Source organism: Emys orbicularis, chromosome 19, assembly GCF_028017835.1.
Source record: "Emys orbicularis isolate rEmyOrb1 chromosome 19, rEmyOrb1.hap1, whole genome shotgun sequence".
Classification (NCBI taxonomy): domain Eukaryota; kingdom Metazoa; phylum Chordata; order Testudines; family Emydidae; genus Emys; species Emys orbicularis.
The window spans coordinates 6,078,851-6,104,256 of record NC_088701.1 but is presented as its reverse complement, the minus strand read 5'-3'; the positions used below and the strand labels follow the sequence as shown (position 1 = coordinate 6,104,256).

At 65.1% G+C, this 25,406-nt stretch overlaps 1 protein-coding gene across 1 annotated transcript; it reads left to right on the top strand.

The window, feature by feature from the left end:
• Positions 1 to 1,297: 1,297 nt before the first annotated feature.
• PKN1 (protein kinase N1) lies at positions 1,298 to 23,444 on the top strand. Its single transcript, XM_065419269.1, has 22 exons — positions 1,298 to 1,342; positions 2,792 to 3,089; positions 8,231 to 8,376; positions 9,994 to 10,123; positions 11,130 to 11,275; positions 12,493 to 12,706; positions 12,989 to 13,189; positions 14,692 to 14,801; positions 15,668 to 15,811; positions 16,313 to 16,388; positions 16,769 to 16,928; positions 17,425 to 17,527; positions 18,134 to 18,207; positions 19,050 to 19,116; positions 19,454 to 19,545; positions 19,709 to 19,885; positions 20,240 to 20,302; positions 20,575 to 20,651; positions 21,416 to 21,558; positions 22,014 to 22,121; positions 22,590 to 22,670; positions 23,241 to 23,444. Exons 1-22 carry the CDS (start codon positions 1,298 to 1,300, stop codon positions 23,442 to 23,444), a joined length of 2,859 nt encoding a protein of 952 aa, XP_065275341.1.
• The last annotated feature ends 1,962 nt before the right edge of the window (positions 23,445 to 25,406 follow it).

The following is a 25,406-nucleotide window of genomic DNA, read 5'->3' as shown; positions in this document are numbered from 1 at the left end:
CTGTGCTGGCCCCAATGCCCCCACGTGGCACTAGGGGGTGCTCTGGGGTGGGGTGCTTAATAGGGGGTGCCCCAGTGTGGCACTAGGGGGTGCTGTGCTGCAGGGAGTGGGGTGAGCAGCTCCATGGGGTGGCACTAGGGGGCGCTGTGCTGCAGGGAATGACGGGGGAGGGTCACCCAGCAGAGCCGGGGATGGAACCCAGTGCCCAGCGCTGAGCCCGTCCCGTGTCGCACGGGGGCCCGTCTGTAGCTCCGGGGTGGGGACAGGGCAGCAGGGCTCTTGTGCAGCAAGGTGCGGCCAGCTGGGGTGGGCACGAGGCCTAGCCTGGCTGCCATGATGTGCTGAGTTACCCAATCTGCCCCCTCCCTCCCCCGCGTCTGTTCAACATCCCCCACGGCTCGGGTGGCACGTGGGGAGCAGCTGCTGCGACAGCTGCTCGCAGAGGGCCAGAAAAGGGGAAGGAGCTGCCCCCCATGCTCTGGGTCCTGTCCCGGCTCCGAGTTGGTGGACAGGAGAAATCTGACTGCCTGGGGCCTGCACTGGGCTGGTGGGTCTCTAGTACAGAGTTGATCAGGGTGAAGGGAGAGTGCACCCCCCAGGTGCCTCTGGGGTGGGACACGGGGGCTGTCTATATAGGGATTCCCTCACCTGGTGCTGAGATGCAGCCACCTCTGGGGTGGAACACGGGGGCTGTCTATACAGGGATTCCCTCACCCGGTGCTGAGATGCAGACACCTCTGGGGTGAGACACGGAGGCTGTTCAGCTGGGATCCCTGGATGAACATCCCAGTTTTGGGGCCCAGAGGGCTCTGCCCCGGGGTGTTTCTAGGGGGAGCTTGGCCAGTGTCAAGGGGCCCTGTGTGCAGAGTTGGGGGGAGCATTGCCTGGGGGGTGCAGTTTTCAGCCACTCAAGGCATGGTCCGGGGAGCTTCTGGAGGGATATGGGGTGGGGCCGTTTGGTCTCTGTGGACGGGAGCTCAGCAGGTTCTCCCTGGGGGCATTTGGGGCTCAGCCTCAAGCTCTGGGCCTGGCTCTGGGGGGCTGCACTTGTGGGAGTCTCCCCCTCCCCCGTTAACCCTTTTGGCCCAGGCTTGGCGGGGGCGGATCCAGGCCCAGCCCGCGGTGCTCGGTGTTCGGGTGGCTGGAGGCAGTGCTGCGAGGCGCGGGAAGGGGAAGTGGTTTTGTGACACGGGGGGGGGGGGGGGAATAGACTCTGAGCAGCAGGAGGCCGGGTGTGGCCCAGCGCACGGACCCAAGGACGGACGGGGGGCCCGGCCTGGATCCCCCCGGGGCCAGGATGTCGCTCTCCGAGTCAGACTCCTGCTCTGAGCACGATCTGGAGGTACCCGGCCGGGTGGGAGCCCCAGGGGGGCACGAATTGTCCCCGTCCCGCTGCCCTGGCACAGTGGAGACGGAGAGGGTGGCCCAGCCTGGCAAAGGGGCTGTGGGCGGCCCCCTAGGAGGGGAATCAGCCAACCCCCATCCCAGAAAATAAAATATGGCTCTGCAAGGCAGGGCACCGTGCGGGCCTGGTGGGGGATGGGAACCAGGGTGGGGGTGGTACTTGGGTGGCACCATGCAGGGGGCACGGTGCCTTTCTGCTACTGCGCCAGCTGCCTGCAAACGGCTGAGGGGGGAGGGGCGGAGAGGAAGGGACAGGGTTCCGCCCCCACCTAGGCCCCCCCGCCGCCATCTTCTAGCCAGCCCCCCCGCTGCTCCCCCGAGAGGCCGTGGCGGCTCCGGGGTGGCGCGTTGTTAACTAAGGAGCCTCCCCCCCGGCTGTGCCACGTCCTGGGGGGTGGGGAGCTGCAGCACCAGGGCTGATTACTGAGTGCCCGGGGAGGGGGGGGGGGTGGAAATCCCACTGGCAACGGGAAAACCAGCTGCCAGGCCCTGGCAGTGGGGCCGGGAGCCAGCTGGGCTACCTGGGAGGATCCTGGACGCAGATTTCCAGAGGACCCCCCCCCCCGCCTGACCCCCCCCCCCCCCCCGAGACCCTCGCCCAGCCGTCTCTGTGCCCAGAGATGAGCTGGTATTGTCCATATTATAGTAGGGCCTACAGGCCCCAACTGAGATCACCCCCCTCCCTGGTCACTGCCCAGACCCCAACCGAGATCAGGCCCCCCCGTAGTGCCGGGTGCTTCCCAGACCCCGACTGAGCTCGGGACAGGGGGCTGGGATGGGGCGGGGGAGGCCGTGAGCTTGGGGGGAATTGAGGGGCCGTTGGGCCAGCAGATGCAGGAGTCTAGAGGGGCAGGTGGGGGGCGGGTAGGGGGCTGTCAGGGGTGGAGGCTGTTGCAGGGCAGCCGTAGAGGTGGGTGGCAGGGAGGGGGTTGTCGGGGGGCAGCCGAGGAGGTGGGCGGCAGGGCGGGGGCTGTCAGGGGCGAGGGGCTGTCGGGGGACAGCCGTGGAAGTGGGCAGCCCAGAGGGGGCTGTCGGGGGGCAGCTGTGGCGGCGGGCGGCAGGGAGGGGGCTGTCGGGGGCGAGGGGCTGTCGGGGGACAGCCGTGGAAGTGGGCAGCCCAGAGGGGGCTGTCGGGGGGCAGCTGTGGCGGCGGGCGGCAGGGAGGGGGCTGTCGGGGCAGCCGTGGAGGTGGGAGGCAGGAGGGGGGCTGTTGGGGGACAGCCGTGGAGGTGGGCAGCCTAGAGGGGAGTTTCGGGGGGCAGCAGGGAGGGGACTATCAGGGGGCAGCTGTGGCGGCGGGCGGCAGGGAGGGGGCTATCGGGGGGCAGCCATGGAGGTGGGGCAGGGCCAGGCGCTGCAGGCCCCTCACCCGCGCTCTCCCCCGCAGGGCGAGCAGAGCTGGTCGGTCCTGGAGCAGCTGGCCCTCGATCCCAGCCCCGACCTGGCAGCCAGCAGCGTCCAGCTGCGCCTGGACGAGGAGAAGGAGCGGATCCGGCGCGAGATCCGCAAGGAGCTGAAGATCAAGGAGGGGGCGGAGAACCTGCGCCGGGCCACCACCGACCGCCGCAACCTGGCCAGCGTGGAGAGCCTGCTGCGCGGCTCCGACCGCAAACTGCGCCAGCTGCACTGCCGGCTGCAGCACCTGGACGCCCACATCATGGTCAAGGAGCCCGAGGAGAGCGGAGGTCAGGGGGCAGGGGCCTGGCGGGACATGCAGGAGTCATTGCGGGGGCACTGGGGGGCAGGGGTCATTGCTGGAGGACATGGGGGTCATACGGGGGTCCATGCCAGGGGGCCCAATGAGATGTTTTAGGTGCATTGAGCCAAGTGAAGGAGAGAAACCTCCTGTCTCAGCTCCCAGCAACTCTCCCCCAAGAGCCAGATACTGGGGAGCCCTCCCCCACGCCTGCAGGGTAAAGGCTCAGTGCTCCGAGTGCTAGGAGGGCTTGGGATGCTGCTAGCTCAGGGCTGTCCTGGAGAGGAGGCAGGTGCCAGGCAGACCCCCACTAGTGGCTGGGGTTCATCAGGGGAGATGCGACGCAAGAAGCAGGGAAGGGAACCACAAGGCAGCAAATGCTGAACAGAACCCAGGGGATTCTCCATCACCCGGCAGCATTGGCCGGCGGAGCTTCCTGCCACTAGGTCTCAGTGAGGCCAAGGGTTAGGCAGGATTCAAACAGGCTGGGGGGGTTGTCTGGGGCTGGAATGGAGGCCTCTGAACACCCGCAGGATTGGCAGGGAGCCCCCACCCCCACCCCGTGGTGTGGTGTCATAGTGTTAGCTCTTGTGCCAAGATGCAGCCACCTCTGGGGTGGGGCCGCTCTTTGTACAGCTCTCCAGCTGTCGGGGGCAGGAGGGCTCTCACCCCTGGGAGTGGATTCCTCCATCCCTGTGGGAATTTGCCTGCAGCCTCCGCCATCAGAGACGGGATACCAGGGCAGATGGGCCCATTGAACTGCTCTGCCATGGGGATCCAGGCTGCATTGCTGAGATGGCCCCAAGGAGGGTTAGGGGGCAGTGCAGACCCTGTGGGTCACAGCCACAGCACCCCCCCCCCCAGGAGCATTTTCACTAGCTCCCTCCTCCCCATCCAGCTGGGAATTGACCCCCCTCGGTGTCTGACCTGAGCTCCCTGAGTGCCAGGCCCCTGTGCGGTGCCAGGGCTGTACCAGCGACTGGGATTTCATAACAGGAAGCCGCCACATGCCACCTGCCCCAGCAGCGAATCGCGGCGCGAGCTGGGGGGTCCGAGGCAGGAAGCGACATGGCTGCTTCCTCTATTTAGCTAGAAAAACAAATTATCCGGCGCCTGCTACAGCCCCTCCCAGCCCAGCAGCCCCGAGTGCCCCCCCACCCCGAGAAAGCCCATCTGCTTCATTATGACTTAATCGGCATCAGAGAGACGTGGTGGGATAAGTCTCGTGACTGGGACGTGGGGATGGGGGTACAGCTTGTTCAGGAAGGCCAGGCAGCGGGGAAAGGAAGCTGGTGCATTACACAAGAATACATAGGCTTGCTCTGAGGGCCAGCAGGAGGTGGCTGTCAGACCAGTTGAGAGTCTCTGGGTAAAGATAAAGGGAGGGGGGCGCTGTCCTGGTGGGGGGGTCTCCTCTAAACCACCCAACCAGGGGGAGGAGGCATTTCTAGAAGGAATAACAGAACTATCCAAACACACGCTCTGGTCGGAATGGGGACGTCACCTCCGGCACACGGCAAAGCACAGAATTTCCAGTCAACTGTTGGGATGTGCTGGGGCCAGCTGTTTGTTCCACGAAGCGGAGGAAGTGACAGGGGAGTGGAGGGTGGGCAGCCCGGGATTCTGACCAAATTGGTTTTGCATCTGAAGGCGATTTGGGTGGAAGCGATCGGGAAATGACAGATTTCAGGACTCTGAGGAAAGAGAGCAGCAGAATAAGGGCAATCAGGAGAAAATCTCCAGGATGAAGGAGTTGAGCAGTTTGTCAAAGAGCCAGTCTTAAAGGCACAATTGCAAACCATCCCAAGGCGAAGGCAAGAGAGGAAGAATAGGGAGAGGCCAAGATGGCTCCTTCAGGGACTCTCTAACGATATCAGGATATCAGAGAGGCTAAGGCGCAAAATGAGTTACACCCAGCAAGGGACATAAACAGCAATAAGAAGAGATCCTTTAAATCCATTAGGAGCAAGAGACGGACGAAGGAAAGCGCAGGTCCTCTGTTTAGCGGGGAAGGAGAGCAAACAACCAATGGCATCACGAAAGCTGAGGCGTTTAATGCTTGTTTTGCTTCAGTCTTCATTAAAAAGGTTAATGGAGAGCAGATACTCAGCACAATTAATATTAACAACCCGGGGGAAGGAACACAAGCCAATCTAGGGAATGATCAGGTTAAAGAATATTTCGATGATAGGTGTGTTCAAGTCGGCAGGGCCCAGTGCAATTCGTCCTATTTCAGGAACTAACAGCAGCAATCGCACCACCATTAGCAATTATCTCTGAGAACTCCTGGAGGGCCGATGAGGTCCCAGAGGAGGGAGAAGGGCAAACAGAGAACCTGGCTTTTAAAAGGGGAACAGAGAACCCGATCAGCCTGACTTCGATAGCTGGAAACAGGGCCGGCTCTGGCTTTTTTGCCGCCCCAGGCAAAAAAGCCTCCCGCCGCCCCCCCGGCGGGGAGCGGGGCAGGGGAGGGCGCCAAGCCCGGCCGCGGCCCCGCTCTCCCCGACCGGCCGGAGCGCCGGGAGGAGGGCGGCGAGCCCGGCCGGGGCCCCGCTCTCCCCAACTGGCCGGAGCGCCGGGAGGAGAGCGGAGAGCCCGGCCGCGGCCCCGCTCTCCCTGGCCGGCCAGAGCACCGGGGGGAGGGCGGCCCCGCTCTCCCTGGCCGGCCGGAGCGCCGGGGGGAGGGCGGCGAGCCCGGCTGGGGCCCCGCTCTCCCTGGCCGGCCGGAGCGCCGGGGGAGGGCGGCGAGCCCGCCGCGGCTCCGCTCTCCCCGGCCGGCCAGAGCGCCGGGGGAGGGCGGCCCCGCTCTCCCCGACCGGCCAGAGCGCCGGGAGGAGGGCGGAGAGCCCGGCCGCGGCCCCGCTCTCCCCAGCCGGCCGGAGCGCCGGGGGAGGGCGGCGAGCCCGCCACGGCTCCGCTGTCCCCGGCGGCCAGAGCGCCGGGCGAGGGTGGCGAGCCCGGCCGGGGCCCCGCTCTCCCCGGGTGAGCGCCGCCCCCCTCCAGGTGCCGCCCCAAGCACATGCTTGGAGGGCTGGTGCCTGGAGCCGGCCCTGGTTGGAAAGACACTGGAACAAATTATTAACCAATCAGTTTGTAAGCAGTTAGAGCACAGTAGGGTTAAGAGGAATAGGCAGCATGGATTTGTCAAGAATAAATCATGCCAAACCAATCTAATTTCCTTCTCTGTCAGGGTTACTGGCCAAGTGGATGGGGGGAAGCAGTAGATGTGATACGGTTTGATTTTAGTGAGGCTTTTGACACAGTCCCACGTGACATTTTCATACGCAAACTAGGGAAATGTGGTCTAGATACAAATACTATAAGGTGGGTGAACAACTGATTGAAATACCCTACTCAAAGAGCAGCTCTCAATGGTTCGCAGTCAAACCGGGAAGGTGTGTCTAGCAGGTCCCGCAGGGGTCAGTCCTGGGCCCAGTTCTAGTCAATATTCTCATTAATGAATTGGGTAACGGAGTGCAGAGTGTGCTGATAAAACTTGCGTCTGACACCAGGCTGGGAGGGGCTGCTAGCATTGTGGAGGCCAGGATTGGAATTCAAAACGACCGTGACACATTGGAGAATTGGCCTGAAATCAACAAGATGAAATTCAGTAAAGACAAGTGCAAAGTATTTCACTTAGGAAGGAAAAAGCGAATGCACAACCAGAAAACGGGGAATACCTGGATAGGTAGTCGAAGTGCTGGAAAGGAGCTGGGGTTATAGCGGATCACAAATCGAATATGAGTCAACAGTGTGAAAAAGGCTGATCTCATTCTGGGGTGTATTAACAGGAGTGTCGTATGTATGACACAGGAGGTGACTGTCCCACGCTTCTCAGCACTGGGGAGGCCTCAGCTGGAGTCCCATGTCCAGTTCTGGGCACCGCGCTTTAGGGAAGATGTGGACATGTTGCAGAGAGGCCAGAGGAGAGCACCAAACATGATCAAAGGTTTAGCAAACCGGATCTGTGAGGAAAGGTTCAAACCTGGGCATGTTTAGCCTGAGAAAAGACGACTGAGGGGGACCTGAGAACAGTCTTCAAATATGCTAAGGGTTGTTACAAAGAGGACAGGGATCAGTTGTTCTCCATGTCCCCGGGGGGTAGGACGAGAGGCAATGGGCTTAATCTGCAGCAGGGAGATTTCGGTTGGATATTAGACAAAACTTTCTAACTCCAAGGGGAGTTCGGCTCTGGAACAGGCGACCAAGGGCGGTTGTGGAATCACCTTATTGGAGGTTTGTAAGAACAGTTTAGACCAACCCCTGTCAGGGACGGGCTAGGGTTACTTGGCCCTGCTGCAGAACAGGGGGATGGACTAGGTGACCTCTCGAGGTCCCTTTGAGCCTGACATTTGTGTGATTCCCTGCCTGGTGCAAAAAATGCAGCTGCCTCTGGGGTGGGGCATGGCAGGGGTCAGCCCATGCACAGGGGGATTTGACCCTCTCTGCTCAATGAGATGTTTTAGGTGCATTGATCCAAGTGAAGGAGAGAAACCTCTTGTCTCAGCTCCCAGCAACTCTTCCCCAAGAGCCAGATACTGGGGCTTCCCTCCCCCACGCCTGCAGGGTAAAGGCACCTGAGGCCGGGATGGTTCTTTGTCTTTAGGGCCCTGGGTTCAAATGTGGCCCTAAGTCAAACTCCCTCTGGACAGCGAGCCAGATCCCCCAGATACCCTACGTGTGGGGAGCCCCGGGCTGGCAGGGAGCTGCCGGTCAGGATTGAGGGGCATCAGCAGAGCTGGGGAGTCCAGAAGAAACCATCACACGATTACTTTGTCCTTCTCCCTGGGTGCGGACCCCATTTGGGGGTGGGCCGGGACTGATGCTCCTGTTAACCCATGTGAGGCTGGGAATGGGGCCGGCGTGGCAGGGCAAGAACCAGCCCCAGTGAGGGACCTGCCAGCAGAGATGGGGGCAGGTCGGTGAGAGTGCCCCTCCCCCTCCTCATCCAGCCCCCCCATCCAGGGGGCACGACACCCCCCCAGCAGAGATTAGACACCTTGGCTCTGCTGATGCCCCTCAATCCTGACCCGTAGCCCCCTGCTAGCCCCGCCCTGGGCTCCTGGGTCCCGGAGGGGCAGGGCCACCCCCTACCGGGCACTGCTGACCCTTCCCCCTCCCCCCTTGCAGATGCCCCCCAGTCACCCAACAGCCTGAGCCGCTCGGCCGCCAACAAGCACCGCCTGGCCGGGCTGGAGAAGCAGCTGAACATTGAGCTGAAGGTGAAGCAGGGGGCAGAGAACATGATCCAGATGTATGCCAATGGCTCCACCAAGGTGAGGGGTCCCGCCCCCTCCTCCACCTGCCTCCTATCCCACCCTCCCCTGCCTGGCCCCTGCCCCCCATCCCACCCTCCCCTGCCTGGCCTCTGCCCCAACCCCCACCCTGCCCCCCAACCTCCATTCCCCCACCTCTCCACCACAACCCCCTGTCCCCTCTGTCCCCATCTCCCAACTTCTCACCTCCCCCTTCCCTCGCCTGCCCCCTCCCCCCTCTCCCTGCCTTTCTGCACCTGGCCCCCAACCCACCTCCTCCCCCACTTACCTCCCTCCCCCCAGCCTCTCCACCCCCCAAGCTCCTCCCCCATCCCGGCCCCCCTTGGCCCCCTGCCTCCCAACTCCCCTGGTCGCTTTGCCTCTCCAACCTACCTCCCGTTCCCCTTCCTTCTCCCCTCCCGCCACACCCTCCTCCACCTCTGCCTGCCCCCTTTGCTCCCCGCCCCCCCAGAGCCCCCTTCCCCTGCCCTGGAGGCTCTGGGACCGAATTCCCAAAGAGGCCTCCAGCCCGGAAAAACTGGCACAAGGAGGAGAGAAGACATGTAGCCCCCCCACCCCCAATAGGTAGCTCCCACCCATCCGTCTGCTCTGGGGGGCCGGGGGGGTCATACGGCCTGTAGCAGGGAGCTGGTTTTAGCAGCAAGTTTATATTTAGCAGCAAGTAAAAGACCTGGTTCAAAGGGACCGCACCAATGGCCCTGCCCCTCCCCCTCAGCATACAACACCACCCCCCCCCCCAAGCGTCCCAGGCCACAACCCCCAGCCAGCGTGTGGTTCCTGGGGGACCTGTTGACTACAGTGAAAGCATGCCCCCCCCCCCTCGTCAGCCCCCCTTCTCCAGCCTCCTGCCAGCCCCTCCCCTGCCCTCCTTTCTCCAGCCCCCCAGCCCCTCCCCCTGCCCTCATCAGCCCCCTTCCTTCCCCAGATCTCCGCCAGCCCCAGGCCTGCCCCCCAGCCCCACCCGCCCTTCTCCAGCCAGCCCCTCCCCCACCCTCCTCAGCCCCCTCCTTTCTCCAGCCCCCCCCCCTCCTCAGGCCTGCCCCCAGTCCCTTCCTCAGCCCGCTCCCTTCCCTTGCTCTCTGCCAGCCCCCAGCCCTTCTCTCTTTCTCCCCCTTGTGTGTATCTCCCACAATAATAATCAGCCACCCCCTGCCCAGCCCCAGCTGCTCCCCCATTGCTCAGGCTGGACCCAGCTCCCCCCACCCCGCTGTTCTGGCACAGAACCCAGTGAGCACCACTCGAGGGCTGACAGACTATTTAAAGGGACGCCGCGCTATTCCCAGACACGTCCCTGCTCCGTGACTCAGTTTCCCCCGGGGTAGTGACAGTGTTGTGGCTCTGGCGGGGAGATCTGGGGAAAGCAGCAGGGAGGGGTGAGGTGCTGGTGATGCCCCCAGCCCCAGAGCTCCCCCCCAGTGGGGAGAGGGGATCCTGCTCCCCAGGGCCCATCCAGCCCTCAAGGGGCACAAGGGGTTTGCCCCACAAGGGCCGGGCTGGGACATGGAGCTGCCCCTGATATGGGGAGTTGGACTCATGGGGGTGTGTGGGGGGGGAGGGCGCTCCTCAGACAGCTCTGGGCTGAGCAGCCCCCCAACCCCATCCCCTGTCTGCCCCCAGGACCGGAAGCTGCTGCAGACGGCCCAGCAGATGCTGCAAGACAGCAAGACCAAGATCAATATCATCCGCATGCAGATCCGCAGAGCTGCGCAGGCCGACGTGGTACCACCTGATGGCGAGGACGGGCAAGGTGGGAGGGGCAGTGGGGGGAGGGGAAATAGGCTGGGGAGCTGTGGGGCACGGGGCAGTGGGGGGGTGGGGAGACAAGGAGGGGTGAGGGATGGGCAGCAGGGTGGGGGCCGGGGTGGTGTCCATAAGCTCCTGCTGTAGATACTCACCCTGCCCGAACTCCCACAATCCTCTGCTCCCCACGGCCCTGCTCACTACACTGCTGTGGGGCTGCTCTCCCAAGGGTCAGGGGTGGGGCCCGGCGGGCAGATCCTGGAGCCCTGTCAACTTGGGAGGTGTTTATCCATCGAACCCTCCCCCTGGCGTCCCATGGCCCAGCCACAGGGTAGGGGGCAGGGATCCCCCCTAACACTGGATCCCCCGGGTCAGGGCTCCCCCAGCACCCAGGTAGCCCAGCTGGGCTCTTCCCCCCCCCCCCCCCGCCAACGCTGCTCAGTGGGAGGGAACCCTGGCAGCTTTGGCTACAGCCAGGCCCATGGGACAGGCACAGCTGGCGGGGGGGGGGGGGCACAGCTCTAGTGCTATGCAGGGTGGGCAGGGAAGGCGGCAACCCGGGGAGGCCCTCCCTTCTCTCCAGAGCCCCCCAAGGAGCAGTGAGCCTGGCTTTGATCATTAATTCCTAGCCTGGTGCTCACCGGTCAGCCCCGCAGAGCTGAGACACCTGGAGAGGAATTGGCTGAGGTTAATGGGATAGGACACTGCCATGCGCCCCAGCTCCTAGATGTGCAGCCACTTCTGGGGTGGGGCACGGAGGCTGGTTATAGAGGGACCCCTCTCCCAGTGCTGAGATGCAGCCACTTCTGGGGTGGGACATGGGGGCTGTTTGAGTTCACAGCTGTGAACCTCAGCTCCCTCTCCACTTCCAGGGCTGGATGGTTGGAATAGAACCCAGGAGTCCTGCCCACTGTTCTATGGCTGCAGGGCAGGGCCTCTGGGTCTGCCCCCCCACCCCTGCAGGGAGCTCCCCCGCCAGGGCAGGGGTCTGACCCAGCACTGTCCCCCCGCAGGGAATCTGGACCTGAGCTGCATGGAGCTGCGCATCGAGGAGCTGCGCCATCATTTCCGCGTGGAGCACGCTGTGTCCGAGGGGGCCAAGAACGTGCTGCGCCTGCTGGGCTCTGCCAGGACGCCGGACCGCAAGGCCATCGCTGAGGTACTGTCTGTCTGTCTCCTCCCCCCCCCCCCCCCCGGCCTCTCCTCAAACTCCCCCCCACACACAGGGCCACTGCTGAGGTACTGTCCGTCCCCCTCCCCCCCCGGCCTCTCCTCGAACTCCCCACACACACAGGGCCATCGCTGAGGTACTGCCCCCCTCCCCCGGTCTCTCCTCAACACCCCCCCCCCCCGCAAGGCCATCGCTGAGGTACTGTCTGTCTGTCTCCTCCCCCCCCCCCCCCCCCCGGCCTCTCCTCAAACTCCCCCCCACACACAGGGCCACTGCTGAGGTACTGTCCGTCCCCCTCCCCCCCCCGGCCTCTCCTCGAACTCCCCCCCCACACAGGGCCATCGCTGAGGTACTGCCCCCCTCCCCCGGTCTCTCCTCAACACCCCCCCCCCCCCCCGCAAGGCCATTGCTGAGGTACTGCCCCCCTCCCCCGGCCTCTCCTCAACACCCCCCCCCCCCCGCAAGGCCATTGCTGAGGTACTGCCCCCCTCCCCCGGCCTCTCCTCAACACCCCCCCCCCCGCAAGGCCATTGCTGAGGTACTGCCCCCCCCCCCCCCGGCCTCTCCTCGAACCCCCCCCCCACACACACAGAGCCATCACCGAGGTACTGCTCCCTCCCCGGCCTCTCCTCGACCCCCCCCCCCCAAGGCCATTGCTGAGGTACTGCTCCCCCCCCCGGGCTCTCCTCACCCCCCCTCAGGGCCATCGCTGAAGTACTGCCCCCCAGACCCTCTTCTAACACACACACACACACCCCCAGCAGGGCCATCACCGAGGTTCTCCACCTCCCCCAGAACCCTCCTCAACCGCCCTGCGGGGCCATCGGTGAGGTACTGCCTCCCCCATGCTGCAGGGCCATGGCTGGGGTACTGCCCCCCAGGCTCTCCTCACCCCCCCTCAGGGCTGAAGTTACTGCCCCCCAGACCCTCTTCTAACATGACCACCCCCGCAGGGCTATCACTGAGGTACTGCCCCCCCTCTAATCCCCCCTCCACAGGGCTATCGAGGAGGACAGGGGTCCCAGGGCAGCAAGCAGAGGTGGCTGTCGGGGGAGCAGGGGGTGTCGGGGGTGGTTTGGTGCACAGGACTGGGGTTTATCTGTGGGTGCAGGGCCAGGGTACCTGGGGGGTCATGGGGGGCAGGGTGAGTGCATGTGGGGACACGGAGGGTCTCAGGGGCCATGCCCACGCTGTGCCCATTGCAGGCCCAGGCGAAGCTGACCGAGTCGAGCCAGAAGCTGGACCTGCTGCGCCTGGCGCTGGAGCGGCGCGTGGGGGAGCTGCCCGAGGATCACCCCAAGGGCTGCATCATCAAGGAGGAGCTGATCATGGCCACCTCGTCCGTCTTCAGCACCCGCAACAACGCCCCCTACCAGCACAACCAGTACAGCACGCTCTGCAAGCCCTCGCCCCTCACAGGTACCCGTCGCGTGGGTAGCACCCCAGGGCCCACTGGCAACAGTCCCACTGGGACAAACGCCAAAGTACCGGCCCCCTGGGGCAGCGCCCCCTAGCGCCCTACAGGTACCAGCCCCCAGGGAACAAGAAGTCCGTGAGAGAGCTGGAATAGAACCCAGGAGTCCTGGCTCCCAGCCTCTTTCTGCTCTAACCACTAGCCCCCACTCCCCTCCCAGAGCTGGGGATAGAACCCAGGAGTCCTGGCTCCCAGGCCCCTGCTCTAACGCCCCCCACCCCTTGCAGGGATGCTGGAGGTGCAGCTGCTGGGCTGCAGCGGGCTGCTGGAGTCGGTGCCTGGCCGGACCCGTGGTGGTACCGTCTCGCTGCCCTGCAACAACCCCGGCGAGGCGCGCCCCTCCTTCATGAACCGCAGCGGGCGGGGGCTGTACAGCCGCAGCGGCAGCCTGAGCGGACGGACCATCCTCAAATCCGACGACTTCAGCAGTGAGTGAGCCGGGCGCCCGGCCCCTGGCTGGGAACACCCGGGGGTGGGGTATTGTGCTGCAGGGGGGATTGGGTGAGGGGATTGGAGGCATGCAGGTGGGGATGGGGAAGGGGATCCCGTAGGATTGCTGCAGAGAGGGAGGGAACCGAAGGAGGGTGTTGTGCTGCAGGGGAGGGGGATCAGAGGGATGTGGGAGGGAATTGGGGGGGTGCTGTAGAGGGGATGGGGGAGGGGATCGGGGGTGCTGTGTGGGGTAAGGGAGGGGGAGATGGATTAGACTCTGTCTGCCTCAGCACAAGGCTGGTTTGGAGGTGGAGGATGGTTGTTGATGGAGGCAGGAGGTGGTTGTAAGGAGTTGTCAGCTGGCAGGCATTCGGGGGGCATTGGCACTATCACCAAGGCACACTCCCCGCAGCGCAAGGCAGGGCGGTTTCCCCTTGGGGAGAAATCATGACACAGAGTCTGGGGAGACCCTCAATAGAATTAATTTATTGTCAATGCCCCAGTCCTGGGGCAGAGGTGGGCACAGTAGCATTCAGGGCAACCCAGGACCACAGCCCTGCACCAACTCTTGATGCCCAGGAAGCAACTCTGCCCCAAGCACTGACTCTCGCTGGAGAGACCCAGGCTGGGACAGTGCCACCAGCACGCAAAGAGCATCAGGCTGTGTAACAGCACCCCCTGGTGGCTACTGGTACAATAGCATTTACCGTGGTACCCACTATGTCAGAGGTGGGCAAACTACGGCCCGCGGGACCGTCCTGCCCGGCCCTTGAGCCCCTGGCCCCTCCCCCGCTGTCCCCCCTCCCTCGCAGTCACGCCGCCGCTCGTGCAGCGCTCTGTGTGGCAGGGCCGCACACTCCTGCAGGGCAGCGCAGCAGCGTGTCTGGCTCTGGCCGGGCGGCGCGGCGGCCAGACATGCTGCTCTGAGCGGCATGGTAAGGGGGTCAGGGCCGGGGGGTTGGATAAGGCACAGAGGGTCCAGGGGGGAAGTCAGGGAACAGGGAGCAAGGGGCGGTTGGAAGGGGCAGAGGTTCTGGGGGGCGGTCAGGGGATGGGGAACAGGGGGTGGTTGGATGGGCTTGGGAGTCCCGGGGGGGTCTGTCAGGGGGCGGGGTGTGGATAGGGGTTGGGACAGTCAGAGGACAGGGAGCGGGGGGATTGGATAGGGGGTGGAGTCCCGGGGGGTGGTTAGAGGCGGGGGGTCCCGGGAGGGAGTGGTCAGGGAACAAGGAGCAGGGGGGTTGGATGGGTCGGCAGTTCTGAGGGGGGCATTCAGGGGGCAGGAAGTGGGAGGGGCCGGATAGGGGGCGGGGACCAGGCTGTTTGGGGAGGTACAGCTTTCCCTACCCGGCCCTCCATACAGTTTTGCAACCCCAATGTGGCCCTCGGGCCAAAACGTTTTGCCCACCCCTGCACTATGTGCTGGGAGCTGGCAGGGCCCGGCTCCAAGGAGGCAGCGGTAGGACGGACAGGGGGTGACGCGCGCCTCTCCCCGCAGATGAGGTGAGCGCCGTGCTGAAGCTGGATAACACTGTGATGGGGCAGACGTCCTGGAAGCCTGTGGGCCAGCAGGCCTGGAACCAGACCTTTGCCCTGGAGCTGGAGAGGGTGAGTGTGGGGGGGAGGCGCAACCATTGGGCCCTGCTGCTCCAGGACGCTGGGTCTGGTCAAAGGGCAGCCATGCACCTGAATCAGATGAGCCTCTCTGAGGGAGGTGGAGCCAGGAATAGAACCCAGGATTCCTGGCCCCCAGCTCCCCTCCTCCCTGCTCTAACTGCTAGACCCTACTTCCCTCCCAGAGTCAGGGATAGAACGCAGAAGTCCTGGCCCTCAGCCCTCCTGCTCTAATCATTAGACCCCACTCCCTTCCCAGCACTGGCGATAGAACCCAGGAGTCCTGGCCCCCAGCCTCCTCAGCCTGGTTGCTGCACTGCCGATCCCGAACAGAGCTGGGCTTCCAATGCTCAGCTGCTCCGTCCCCCCTGGACCCTGTTAACCTCTTAACCGCATTGGGGCACCTGGTTCCAACATGGCCCAGCCCTGATTCTGCTTCCAACATTGTCACTTTGTAGTGTGGACGGGCCCTCCCCCAGCCCAAAGTGTTTAGCAGGGCACAGCCAGCTCCCGTCTGCACGCCAGCTCTAACCGAGTTGTAGTCACACACACACACACACACACACACCCCAGGCCCAAAACTCAGCTGAGCCACTGTAGAAGCAGCTACTGGAAGGGGTTAAAATGGCCCCAGGTCAGTGGGAAACTGTTTACACTGGAACCTAATCATGGCTCCAGTGCTGGGAGCTGTTTTACTGCTGGACATTTTAGCCCAAATGTCCAGCTCCTTTGCGGGGGTTGTGGGTGGAGCTGCCAGGTGGTGGGTGGGGCTTCCGCACTGTCTTGCCCCTCACCCCCAGCTGCCCCATAGCCCTGGCTGGGTCCCTGGGGCCTCTCTCACCCCTGGCTCTGCCCCCCAGGCGCGGGAGCTGGAGATCTCGGTGTACTGGCGGGATTTCCGCAGCCTCTGTGCCTTGAAGCACCTCAAGCTGGAGGATTTCCTGGACAACCAACGCCACGAGATCCACCTGGACCTGGAGCCCCAGGGCACCCTGCTGGCCGAGGTGATGCCCGCGGGGGGCGGGATCGGGATAACAGGGAGGGGGAGCAGGCCCTGGGGTGGGAGGGGGGAGCGGGGAGTAGGTCCCAGGGGGGCGGGAGGAGGGAGGAGCAGGGAGCAGGCCTGAGTGGGGGGAGGGGGAGCAGGCCCTGGGGGGAAGGAGTGGGGAGCAGTCCTGGGAAGGGGAAGCGGGGAGCAGGGAACAGGCCTCGGGGCGAGGGGAACTGGCCGTGTCCCCTTCCCAACACCCATCAAGGTAAATTCACCGGGGGAGGGGGAAGCCCCTTGGCCCCGGACTCCTCCATACACGGCCAGTCACCCCATGGGCTCGCTGGAGCGGGGCCTGTGCTGGCCCCACTGCACAGGGGGGTGGGAGCTTCCCCATGGCCCCCGGGATCAGATCAGTGTTGGGGGCGGTGGAGGGTGCAGTGACCTCACCCTGTCCTGGCCCCCCCCCCCTCCCTGCCCGGGCCCAGCCCCTCACCCTGGTCTCTTGCCGCCCCAGGTGACCTTCTTCGACCCCGTCATCGAGCGCATCCCCAGGCTCCAGAGGCAGAAGAAGATTTTCTCCAAGCAGCAAGGTGCCGTCGGGGGGGGGGCGGGACCCAAATGCAGCGCCCAGCGCCCCAGGGGGGCTGCTGCGTGAACTCCCCAGCCCAGAGTTATGGGTGGGCACCAGATGCCAGCCTGTGTCCCCCTCCCCCATTGGGAGCTGACGCTGCCCCATATCCTCATTCCTCCCTATCAGGACGGGCTCTGCCCCCTATGCTCCTCCCTCTTCCTTGGGGGCTGACGCTGGGCTCTGCCCCATATCCCCCACCCCAGGGGACGGGCACTGGGTACTGGAGCCTCTTGCTCCTGAAGCTCCGGGTTCGGCCGCATTCCCAGCCCTAAAGCAGATCTGGGGGGTGACTGGAGGTATGGGAGGGACCAGTCCCACCGTGACATTTGACCCCCCCAGGCAAGGCCTTCCTGCGCGCCCGTCAGATGAACATCGACATCGCCACCTGGGTGCGGCTGCTGCGGCGTCTCCTGCCCACCACCAGCTCCACCGGCGCCTACAGCCCCTCGGCCCACATGCCCGCCGGGCCCGGCTCCGAGGGCCACCTCGGCCTGGCCAGGTGAGCCCCTGGGGGTCCCTGGAGGAGTGGGGGGCTGGAGCTCACCGCACCCGGCATGGCCCCCTGGGGGGCTCATTCTGCCCTCGCTCTGGGGCCCGGGACTGTGGGGGTTGGGCAGGGCCCCCAGGGACAGCCCCCCGCTGTGGAGGGATAGAGGGGCAGGCCCCACACCCCTGGCAGGCCGGTCAAGCTGCCCCCCAGAGGGGTGTGGGGTGATGGGGGGGCCCAGATCTGTGGGGCAAGAGCCCAGATACTGCCAGGAGCCTGGGGGTGCCTCACCGCCCAGCTGTGGAAGGGGGCAGGAGATTTGCCCGGCCCACCCCACAAATGCTTACAGGGAGGGGATCACCAGGGGGCAGCTACCTCCTGTCGTCAGACCCTCCAGCCTCCCAGGCGGGGTCCCCCAGCTCCAGCTCCTCCGGGGATCTGGGGGGAGGGGGCTATGGGGTGATCCCATGGGTCTTCCCCTCTGACCCCCGCCTTCCCTGCCCCGCAGAGACTTCTCCATCGAGAAGCTGAACCTGGACATTGATAAGCCACAGCAGGAGCAGCCAGGCCAGCCGGCCGATGGTGGGGAGCGACCGGAGAGGGGCGCACTGGTAAGACTCCCCCTGCCACGTGGGGGGCTGGTCCTGTCCACTAGAGCAGCTCGAGGCAGCTGGGGGTTCAGGGCACCAGCCCAGTGCCTAGAGCAGCTCCCGGGTATGGCAGGGATGGGCCGGGTCCCTGGCGCCAGGCACAGAGAACCGCCCACCCTGGGCTCCAGCACCAGCTATGGGGACCCAGCAGCCCACACCCAGCCCCACAGGGAACCAGTGCCAGACCCAGGGGCTCCCTGCAGTCAGAGCCCAGGGGAGGGAACGGACCACCTGCCGCCAGGGACTGGGGACCCGACTCTCGCTCCCTCCTGTCTGACAGGGCCATCAGCTGCGCCCAGAGTCCGTGGGGATGGGCACCCTGGAGATGAAGCAGGGAGTTGTGGATGGAGATTCCCTGCCTCATGGCTGGGCCCCTCTGTACCCCAGTGAGGAAGGCTAGGCCCTGCTGTCCCCCGGGGCTCATCCCTCAAGCCTCTGGCACCACCCAGCACTGCCATGGGACTGTGGTGCCATCTCAGCTGCCCCCCCACACCTGGTGCAGCGGGCAGTGAGGGGGCCGGGTGAGGTCCTGTCTGCCTGACCCCCCCACCCCCGTCTGCCCCCCAGAGCCCGCAAGCAGGAGATGAGGAGCCGGTGCTGGGAGGAGACACCCGAAGGCCTGGGAATAGCACCCTGCACAGGTGAGGGACCCCTGTCCCCATGCTGCCCCCCATCTCCCCAGCCCCAGAGACCACAGGGTCCCTCCCAGCCCCATTTGCTCCTGACCCAGACCCCCGGCCGCTGCCCCCCCACACCTCGCTGGAGGTTGCCTCCGGGACAAGGGGGGGGAAACCCCTTCCCCCAGCCCTGCTCCAGCCTCCCAGCCACTCCAGGGAGAAAGCTGGCAACAGGGCCCCACCCAGGTTGACACCTGCCACATGCCAAGCCCCTCCCCCACCTGCTGACCCCCACCCCTCTATCACTGGCCCCTCCCTCACCTGCCAGCCCTGCCCCTCCATCACAAGCCCTTCTCCTGCCTGCTGACCCAATTCCTCCCCCACTTGCCCCTAGCCCCACCTGCTGGCCCCCCCCCCTCCCCTCCCCCCAGACCCCTTCCCCACTTCCTGCCTTCCCCCCCCCCCCCACACGCACTTGTTAGTCCCATTCCTCCCCACAGACCCCTTCCCTTACCCCAGAGCCTTCCTCTTGGGACCCCCACTGGGACAGCCACCCCATCCCCAGGATCCCACCTGCCCCCCACAGCCCCCACCAGGGACCCTCACTGCCCAGAGCCGGCTGACAGAGGGGGTCGGGTTGTGGGGGGGGCAGGGGTGAAGCGAGCAGCCCCTTCCCCTCCTGGGGCTCTTCTCTCCCCAGAGGGGGTAGGGATTAGGGGGGCACCATTCGCAACCCCCCCCTGCTCAGGGTTGGGCCGGGGGAGGGGTAAGGGGACTCTCTGCCCATGGTGCGCAGGTCCCTCCCCGCCCCACGCCGGCTGCCAGCCGCAGCGGTGACCGGTTCTCACTCTGCCTCTGCCCCCCAGGACGACGCCCTTGACGCTGGATGACTTCAGGTTCTTAGCCGTGCTGGGACGCGGGCACTTCGGCAAAGTGAGTCTTGGACCCAGCCCCACTTGTGCCCCTTCCCCCAGCCCCTCCCCCCTAGTAACTCCTCAATGGCTCCCCCCCACTGATTCATCTGCAGCCCCCCTGCTGTGGCAGGAAGTCTAAAGTGCCCCCCATCCAGGCCCTTCCCAGCGGGGCAGAGAAACGATACAGATAAGTGATTTGCACCCAGTCGTGCCACGAGTCCTTGCCAGAGCTGGGGAGAAAACCCAGGAGTCCTGGCGCCCAGCCCCTGCTCTCACCACTAGACCCCACTCCCTTCCCAGGAGCCCTGGCCCCCAGCCGCGGTGCGGCCCCTAACGCCGGCTGTGTGTGGCTGCAGGTGCTGCTCTCCGAATACAGCCGCACAGGGGAGCTCTACGCCATCAAAGCCTTGAAGAAGGGGGACATTGTGGCGCGGGACGAGGTGGAGAGGTGAGTGCCCAGCAAACACACCCTCCCCCCCCCCCATCCCCCCCCACTGCCATGGAGACCCAGCCAGTTCCCTCTGGAGATCCCTGCTGAGGGCCTGGGGAACCGACTCCCTCACCCCACCCCTGCCTTTTCCCGCCTCTCCCCATGTCCCCCTCCCCTGCAGCCTGATGTGCGAGAAGCGGATCTTCGAGACGGTGAATAGCTCGCGGCACCCGTTCCTGGTGAACCTCTTCGCCTGCTTCCAGACGCCCGAGCACGTCTGCTTCGTCATGGAGTACACAGCCGGCGGCGACCTCATGATGCACATCCACACTGACGTCTTCACCGAGCCACGGGCCACGTGAGTGCAGGGCAGCCACGCGCCAGCCCACAGGGCCTTGCTGGCAGTCCCAGCCAGGCCTGGAACCCAGGGGTCCTGTCTCCCAGCGCCCCCTGCTCTAACCACTAGACACCGTTCCCCTCCCAGAGCCAGGTGTGGAACCCAGGAGTCCTGGCTCCCATCCCCCTGCTCTAATCACTAGACACCTTTCCCCTCCCAGGGCTAAGAATGGAACCCAGGAGTCCGGGCTCCCAGCCCGCTCTTGCTCCCCCACTGGGCTGGGTTTGCTCTGTATGGCAGAGCCAGCAGGGAGGGGCTGCCCCAACACAGGCTGTAGCATTGACCCCCCCCCCCCGCCTCCATCGTCCCCTGCAGGTTTTACGCCGCCTGTGTCGTCCTCGGATTGCAGTTTCTTCATGAGCGCAAAATAGTGTACAGGTAAGAGACTCTCAGTGGGGGAGGGGGGAACATTCCCTTGCCCAGCATGGGGCTCCCCGCTCTGCACCCTGCTGTACAGGTAGGGAAACTGAGGCACACAGCTGGGAAGGGACTTTGTGCATAGCTGGGGATAGAATCCAGGAGTCCAGACTCCCAGCCCTCCCTGCTCTAACCACTAGACCTCAGTCCTCCCCCATAGCTGGGGATAGATCCCAGCAGGCCGGACTCCTAGCCTGCCAGCACACGCTGACCCTCGCACCCTCCTCCTTCAGGGACCTGAAGCTGGATAATTTATTACTGGACAAGGAGGGTTTTGTGAAGATCGCAGACTTTGGCCTGTGCAAGGAAGGTGGGTGCTGGGCACAGGGCAAGGGAGGGGGGCAGGGGTACCGGGGCAGTTATGTGTGAGTGTCAAGATACTTTGCCACTGGGGCCCGTTAGGCAGCTGGGGGTCTCTATGCCCATTCCACCTGCTGCTGCAATGCAGCCACCTCTGGGGTGGAACGTAGAAGCTGCTTATATGAGGGTGGCTCGCCCAGCGCCGGGGTGCAGCCACTTCCGTGGGGAGACGTGGCAGCTGTAGGACTCGGGGGGGATGCAGCACTTTGGGACAGGAAGTGAAGGAGAGGCGCGTATCTGGCCGCAGGGGGATGGAAGCGCCGTGCTAGGGGCACCAGGACAAACGCAGCTCTGGGGGGAGCTCAGGGGTTGTTAATAACCACCCCGAGGTATGGCAGCCCCTGCAGCACAGCGCCCCCTACTGAGCCCCCACTCCCTGCAGCACAGCGCCCCCCACTGAGCCCCCCACCCCACCCCCTGCAGCACAGCGCCCCCAAGTGCCACACTGGGGTATTAGGGCCAGCCCTGCCTGAGGGGATAGCGCCCCCTGCTGAGCCCCCACCCCGCTCTCTGGGAGCTCTCGCCATGCACTGACCCTGCTTAGCTTGGGGGCAGTTGAAGGGGGGGGCACCGGGGGCAGGAGCCTTGGTGGGTCTGTGGCCTCCAGGGAGCTGGGAGGAAGCCCCGGGCGTAGCCCCCACCCTGCGATGGGAAGGGGGTTGCTCAGTGCATGGGGGGGACCCCGGGGTTTAACCCTTTCCCCTCCCCACTCAGGGATGGGCTACGGCGACCGCACCAGCACGTTCTGTGGGACCCCCGAGTTCCTGGCGCCCGAGGTGCTGACAGACACGTCCTACACCCGTGCCGTGGACTGGTGGGGGCTGGGCGTCTTGATCTACGAGATGCTGGTGGGGGAGGTGAGTTGGGGGGCGGGGTCTTACTCTGGGCCTTCACATGGCCACCCCAGGGCTGGTCGGGGTGGGGGAGGGCAGTTGGAGGGGCAGGTAGGTCGGGGAGGGGCTCAGAGTGAGGACTAGTTCAGAGGGGCTCTCCCAGCAGGATGGGGGGTGGGTCTGAATGGAGGGAGGGGGTGTGGCTTGGGCTGGGGGGAGGGGCCTGGTCACAGGCAGGGGGCATGGGGCGGGGGCACTTGGGACAGGGCGGGGGCTGGGTCAAAGGTGGAGAGATATTGGGTAGGGTGGAGGTGGGGGTGTGCTTGGTTCAGGGTGGGGGGGCTGGGTCAGGGCTGAGGTGCATGGGGTCAGCTCCATGGGGTTTGGGGGGGCGCTCGGGGCAGCGTGGTGGCAGGTTTGCGCTGGGGGGTCGCTCCGAGCTGGGGGGACGTTGACCTGCCCCCTGGCTCCCCCCGCAGTCCCCATTCCCAGGTGACGATGAGGAGGAGGTGTTTGACAGCATCGTGAATGACGAGGTGCGGTACCCCCGCTTCCTGTCCACCGAGGCCATCGGCGTCATGCGCCGGGTGAGTGCGCCAGGCCTTGCCCCCACCACACACACTGGGGCTGGGCCAGGGAACAGGGCAGCTCCTGAAGGGCCTGTTGGAGCAGGGGGTGGGCTCTGGGGGGAGGGGCCAGACACCGGGTGGGGGCAGGGCACCGAGGGGAGGTGGGGGCCCTGCCCCCAGCGTGGAGCAGCTCCTGCCCCTCCAGTGTATGGCTCATCCGGTCAAGCTATCCTCATGCTCCAGGGCTCTGCTCTGGGTGGGGATCAGGAAGGGTGGCTCAGTGCAGCGCCTGTGTTCCCCTGGGGATGGAGAGTGGGGGTGGGAGGTCTCCAGTGGTGGAGAGCGGGGATGGGGGGTCTCCAGGGATGGAGAGCAGGGGCAGGGAGGGGTTCCTGGGGATGGAGAGTGGGAGTGGGGGGGGGGTCTCCAGGGCTGGAGAGCAGGGGTGGGGGAAAGGCGCTGGAGGGTGACTGTGTTTCTGTCCAGCTCCTGCGCAGAAACCCGGAGCGACGCCTGGGCTCCAGCGAGCGGGACGCCGAGGACGTCAAGAAGCAGCCGTTCTTCAGGGTCAGTCCCCACCCCCATGTTAACCCCCCTCCTTCTTCCCCCGACATCCCGCCCTGCGGCCACCCCCCCACTCCCACTCCAGACAGAACAACCCTCCACTGCAGCCCCCGTCCCTGGCTACAGCCTGGTTCCTGCTGGGATGCCCCCTGTGGATGCTGGCACTGCCACGCCTGGCTCAGCCAGCAGGAGGCGATGCCCCCTTCCTCCATATCCAGGATGAAGTGCAGCCCCCTTGGTCTAAGATCATGTTAGACAACAGCGCCCCCTGGTGCTGCATGGGGGCATTGCAGCCAGCACTGACAGCCAAGGGGGAGTGCCCCCTGCTGAGCCCCTCACGCTGTTTCCTGCAGCACAGCGCCCCCTAGTGCTGCACGGGGGCATTACAGCCAGCACTGACTGCCAGGGGAGAGCGCCCCCTGTTGTGCCTCCCACCCTGCAGCTGCCTTCTGCTGCCCAAGGCTTGGCCATGGCCAGCCCGGCCTAGCCTGGTGGGAGGTTCCCAAGGGCAGGGCTAACTCCCAGTCTGGCTGCAGCCTCCCCCACTCACTCACTGCTCCCCTCCCCCCGCAGGTCATTGACTGGGAGGCCCTGCTGGCCCGGCGGCTCCCTCCCCCCTTCGTCCCCATCATCAAGGGGCGTGAGGACATCAGCAACTTCGACGAGGAGTTCACGGCCGAGGCACCTGCGCTGACACCGCCCCGCGAGCCGCGCCTGCTCACCGCTGCCGAGCAGGAGGCCTTCCTCCACTTCGACTACCTTGCGGACACCTGCTAGCCCAGGGGAGATCTGGGCCGCGGGAACGGACGGAGGGTTTCCCACCGGCGCCCCCTGGGGCTCTGAAGGACTCAGTGGGGCGGGGAGCCGGCCCGGATCCGTGCTGGGGGGGCAGTTTGGCTCCAAGGCTGCAGAAGCAAGACGGGGAGGTGGATCTCTTGGAGTCCCTGCCAGGGACTGCTGCCCTCCAACCCCACCCTCCCCATCTGAGCCCCCGGCTGCCCCCTCTGCCCGTGACTTTCTCTTGGACCATTGTAGTTTTGCCAACAAGCGAAGAGGGGGAGCTCAGCGCTGGCCCCACCCTGGTTCCTACCCCCAGCCTGGGTCTGGCCCTGGCACTGCCGTGGGTGAAAGGCCAAGCCCCACCCCCTGCTCTTAGAGGCAGGGGTGCAGCGAGAGGAGGGGTCTGTGCCCTGCATCCTGGGTGGGGGGAGGATGGGCACTGAGGGGAGGTGGGGGCCCTGCCAGGCCAGGGTGGAGTCAGCTTGTGGGGGTGGGGAGCTGCTGGACCCTCGGGGCAAGTAGGGGCCACCCTGAGGGCAGAGGAGTGGCACCCAATGTTGGGTCCTGGGGGAGGACTGGTGGCCAGGTCCCAGAAGGATGCCCAGGAGGGTCCACCTCCCACCCCTGCCATCCAGTGACCCACCCCCCTGCCCCTCTCTGAAGCCCTGGAAACCTCCCCTGAGCTAGGGGGCTTTATGCCCCGCAGACCCTCATCCTACCGCAGCTCTACCCAGGGTTCAGCTGCCCTCTGCCCATGGCTGTAGGCCCATCTGCTCCCCCAGGGCCAGGCGAGGGTCAGCCTAGCCCTTTGCCTGTGGGCTCTGCCTCATATCATGGACCATTTGAAGCATCTGGAGCCAGGTGACGCAGGAGCTGGTGGGGGCAGCTGCCGCTGGGGCAGGGCATGGGCACTGTTTATACAGGGATCCCTGGCATGGCACTGAAATGCAGCTGCCTCTGGGGTGGGCTGTATCAGCTGCTTAACAGCCACCAGCAACAGCGCACAACAGTTTTAGGACTGGAGGGGAAGGGGGATTGTATCGGGACTGTAGGCAGGCGGCAGGGGGCTGCCCCAAAGGGACTTTGGCCAGGAAACTGGTGCTCCCACCCTGTCACTGGCCATGGGCTGGGCCATGTTTTTAAGAACACGTTGGCCAAACAACTGTCGGGGACGGTCTAGGTACCCATGGCCCTGCCTGGGTGCAGGGTGCTGGACTTGACCTCGGGTTCTGCGACAACTGATCAGGGCTCCAGCTTTAATTCTAAGCCAAAACCAGGGGGCCCTGTGCATTGCCTTGAAAGGGAGAGTGGCTCCCCGCAGCACAGCGCCCCCTAGTGCCATGCTGGTGTTTTAGGGTCAGCACTCACTGTGAAGGGAGAGCGCCCCCTGCCGTGCTCCCCCACAATCCCTGCAGCACAGCGCCCCCTTGTGCCGTGCTGGTGTTTTAGGGTCAGCACTCACTGTGAAGGGAGAGCGCCCCTGCTGTGCTCCCCCACCCTGCTCCCAGTAGCACAGCGCCCCCTCGTGCTGTATGGGGGCACTGAGCCCCTGTCCCACTCCCTACATTTTCCTTGTCTCTCACCTGTCTGACCGCACTCAGCATGATGTCCTAGCCCCCCCGCTCACTGCATGAAGGTTAGAGGGGCTGGAGCCACATCACCCCTGATAAAGGGGAGCAGGGGCCTCCCTGGGTATGACTGGGGTGAGAGCTGGGGGCTGCTGGCCCCATGGGGAGGTCAGGCAGGCACAAGGGCTGAGGGCACAGCAGATCCACAGGGGTTGGGGGAAGGGATTCCCTGTGTACTCCCATCCCCGGGGGTGTGGGGGAGGACACTGTCTCTAGTTCCCACCCACAGGGTGCTGCCCCGTCCTGCAGCACCTCCCCATGGGGGCTTCATGCACCTGCCTGCTGCTCCAGCCCCCACTGAGCTGTGCCCCTCACCGCAGTGTCGGGATGC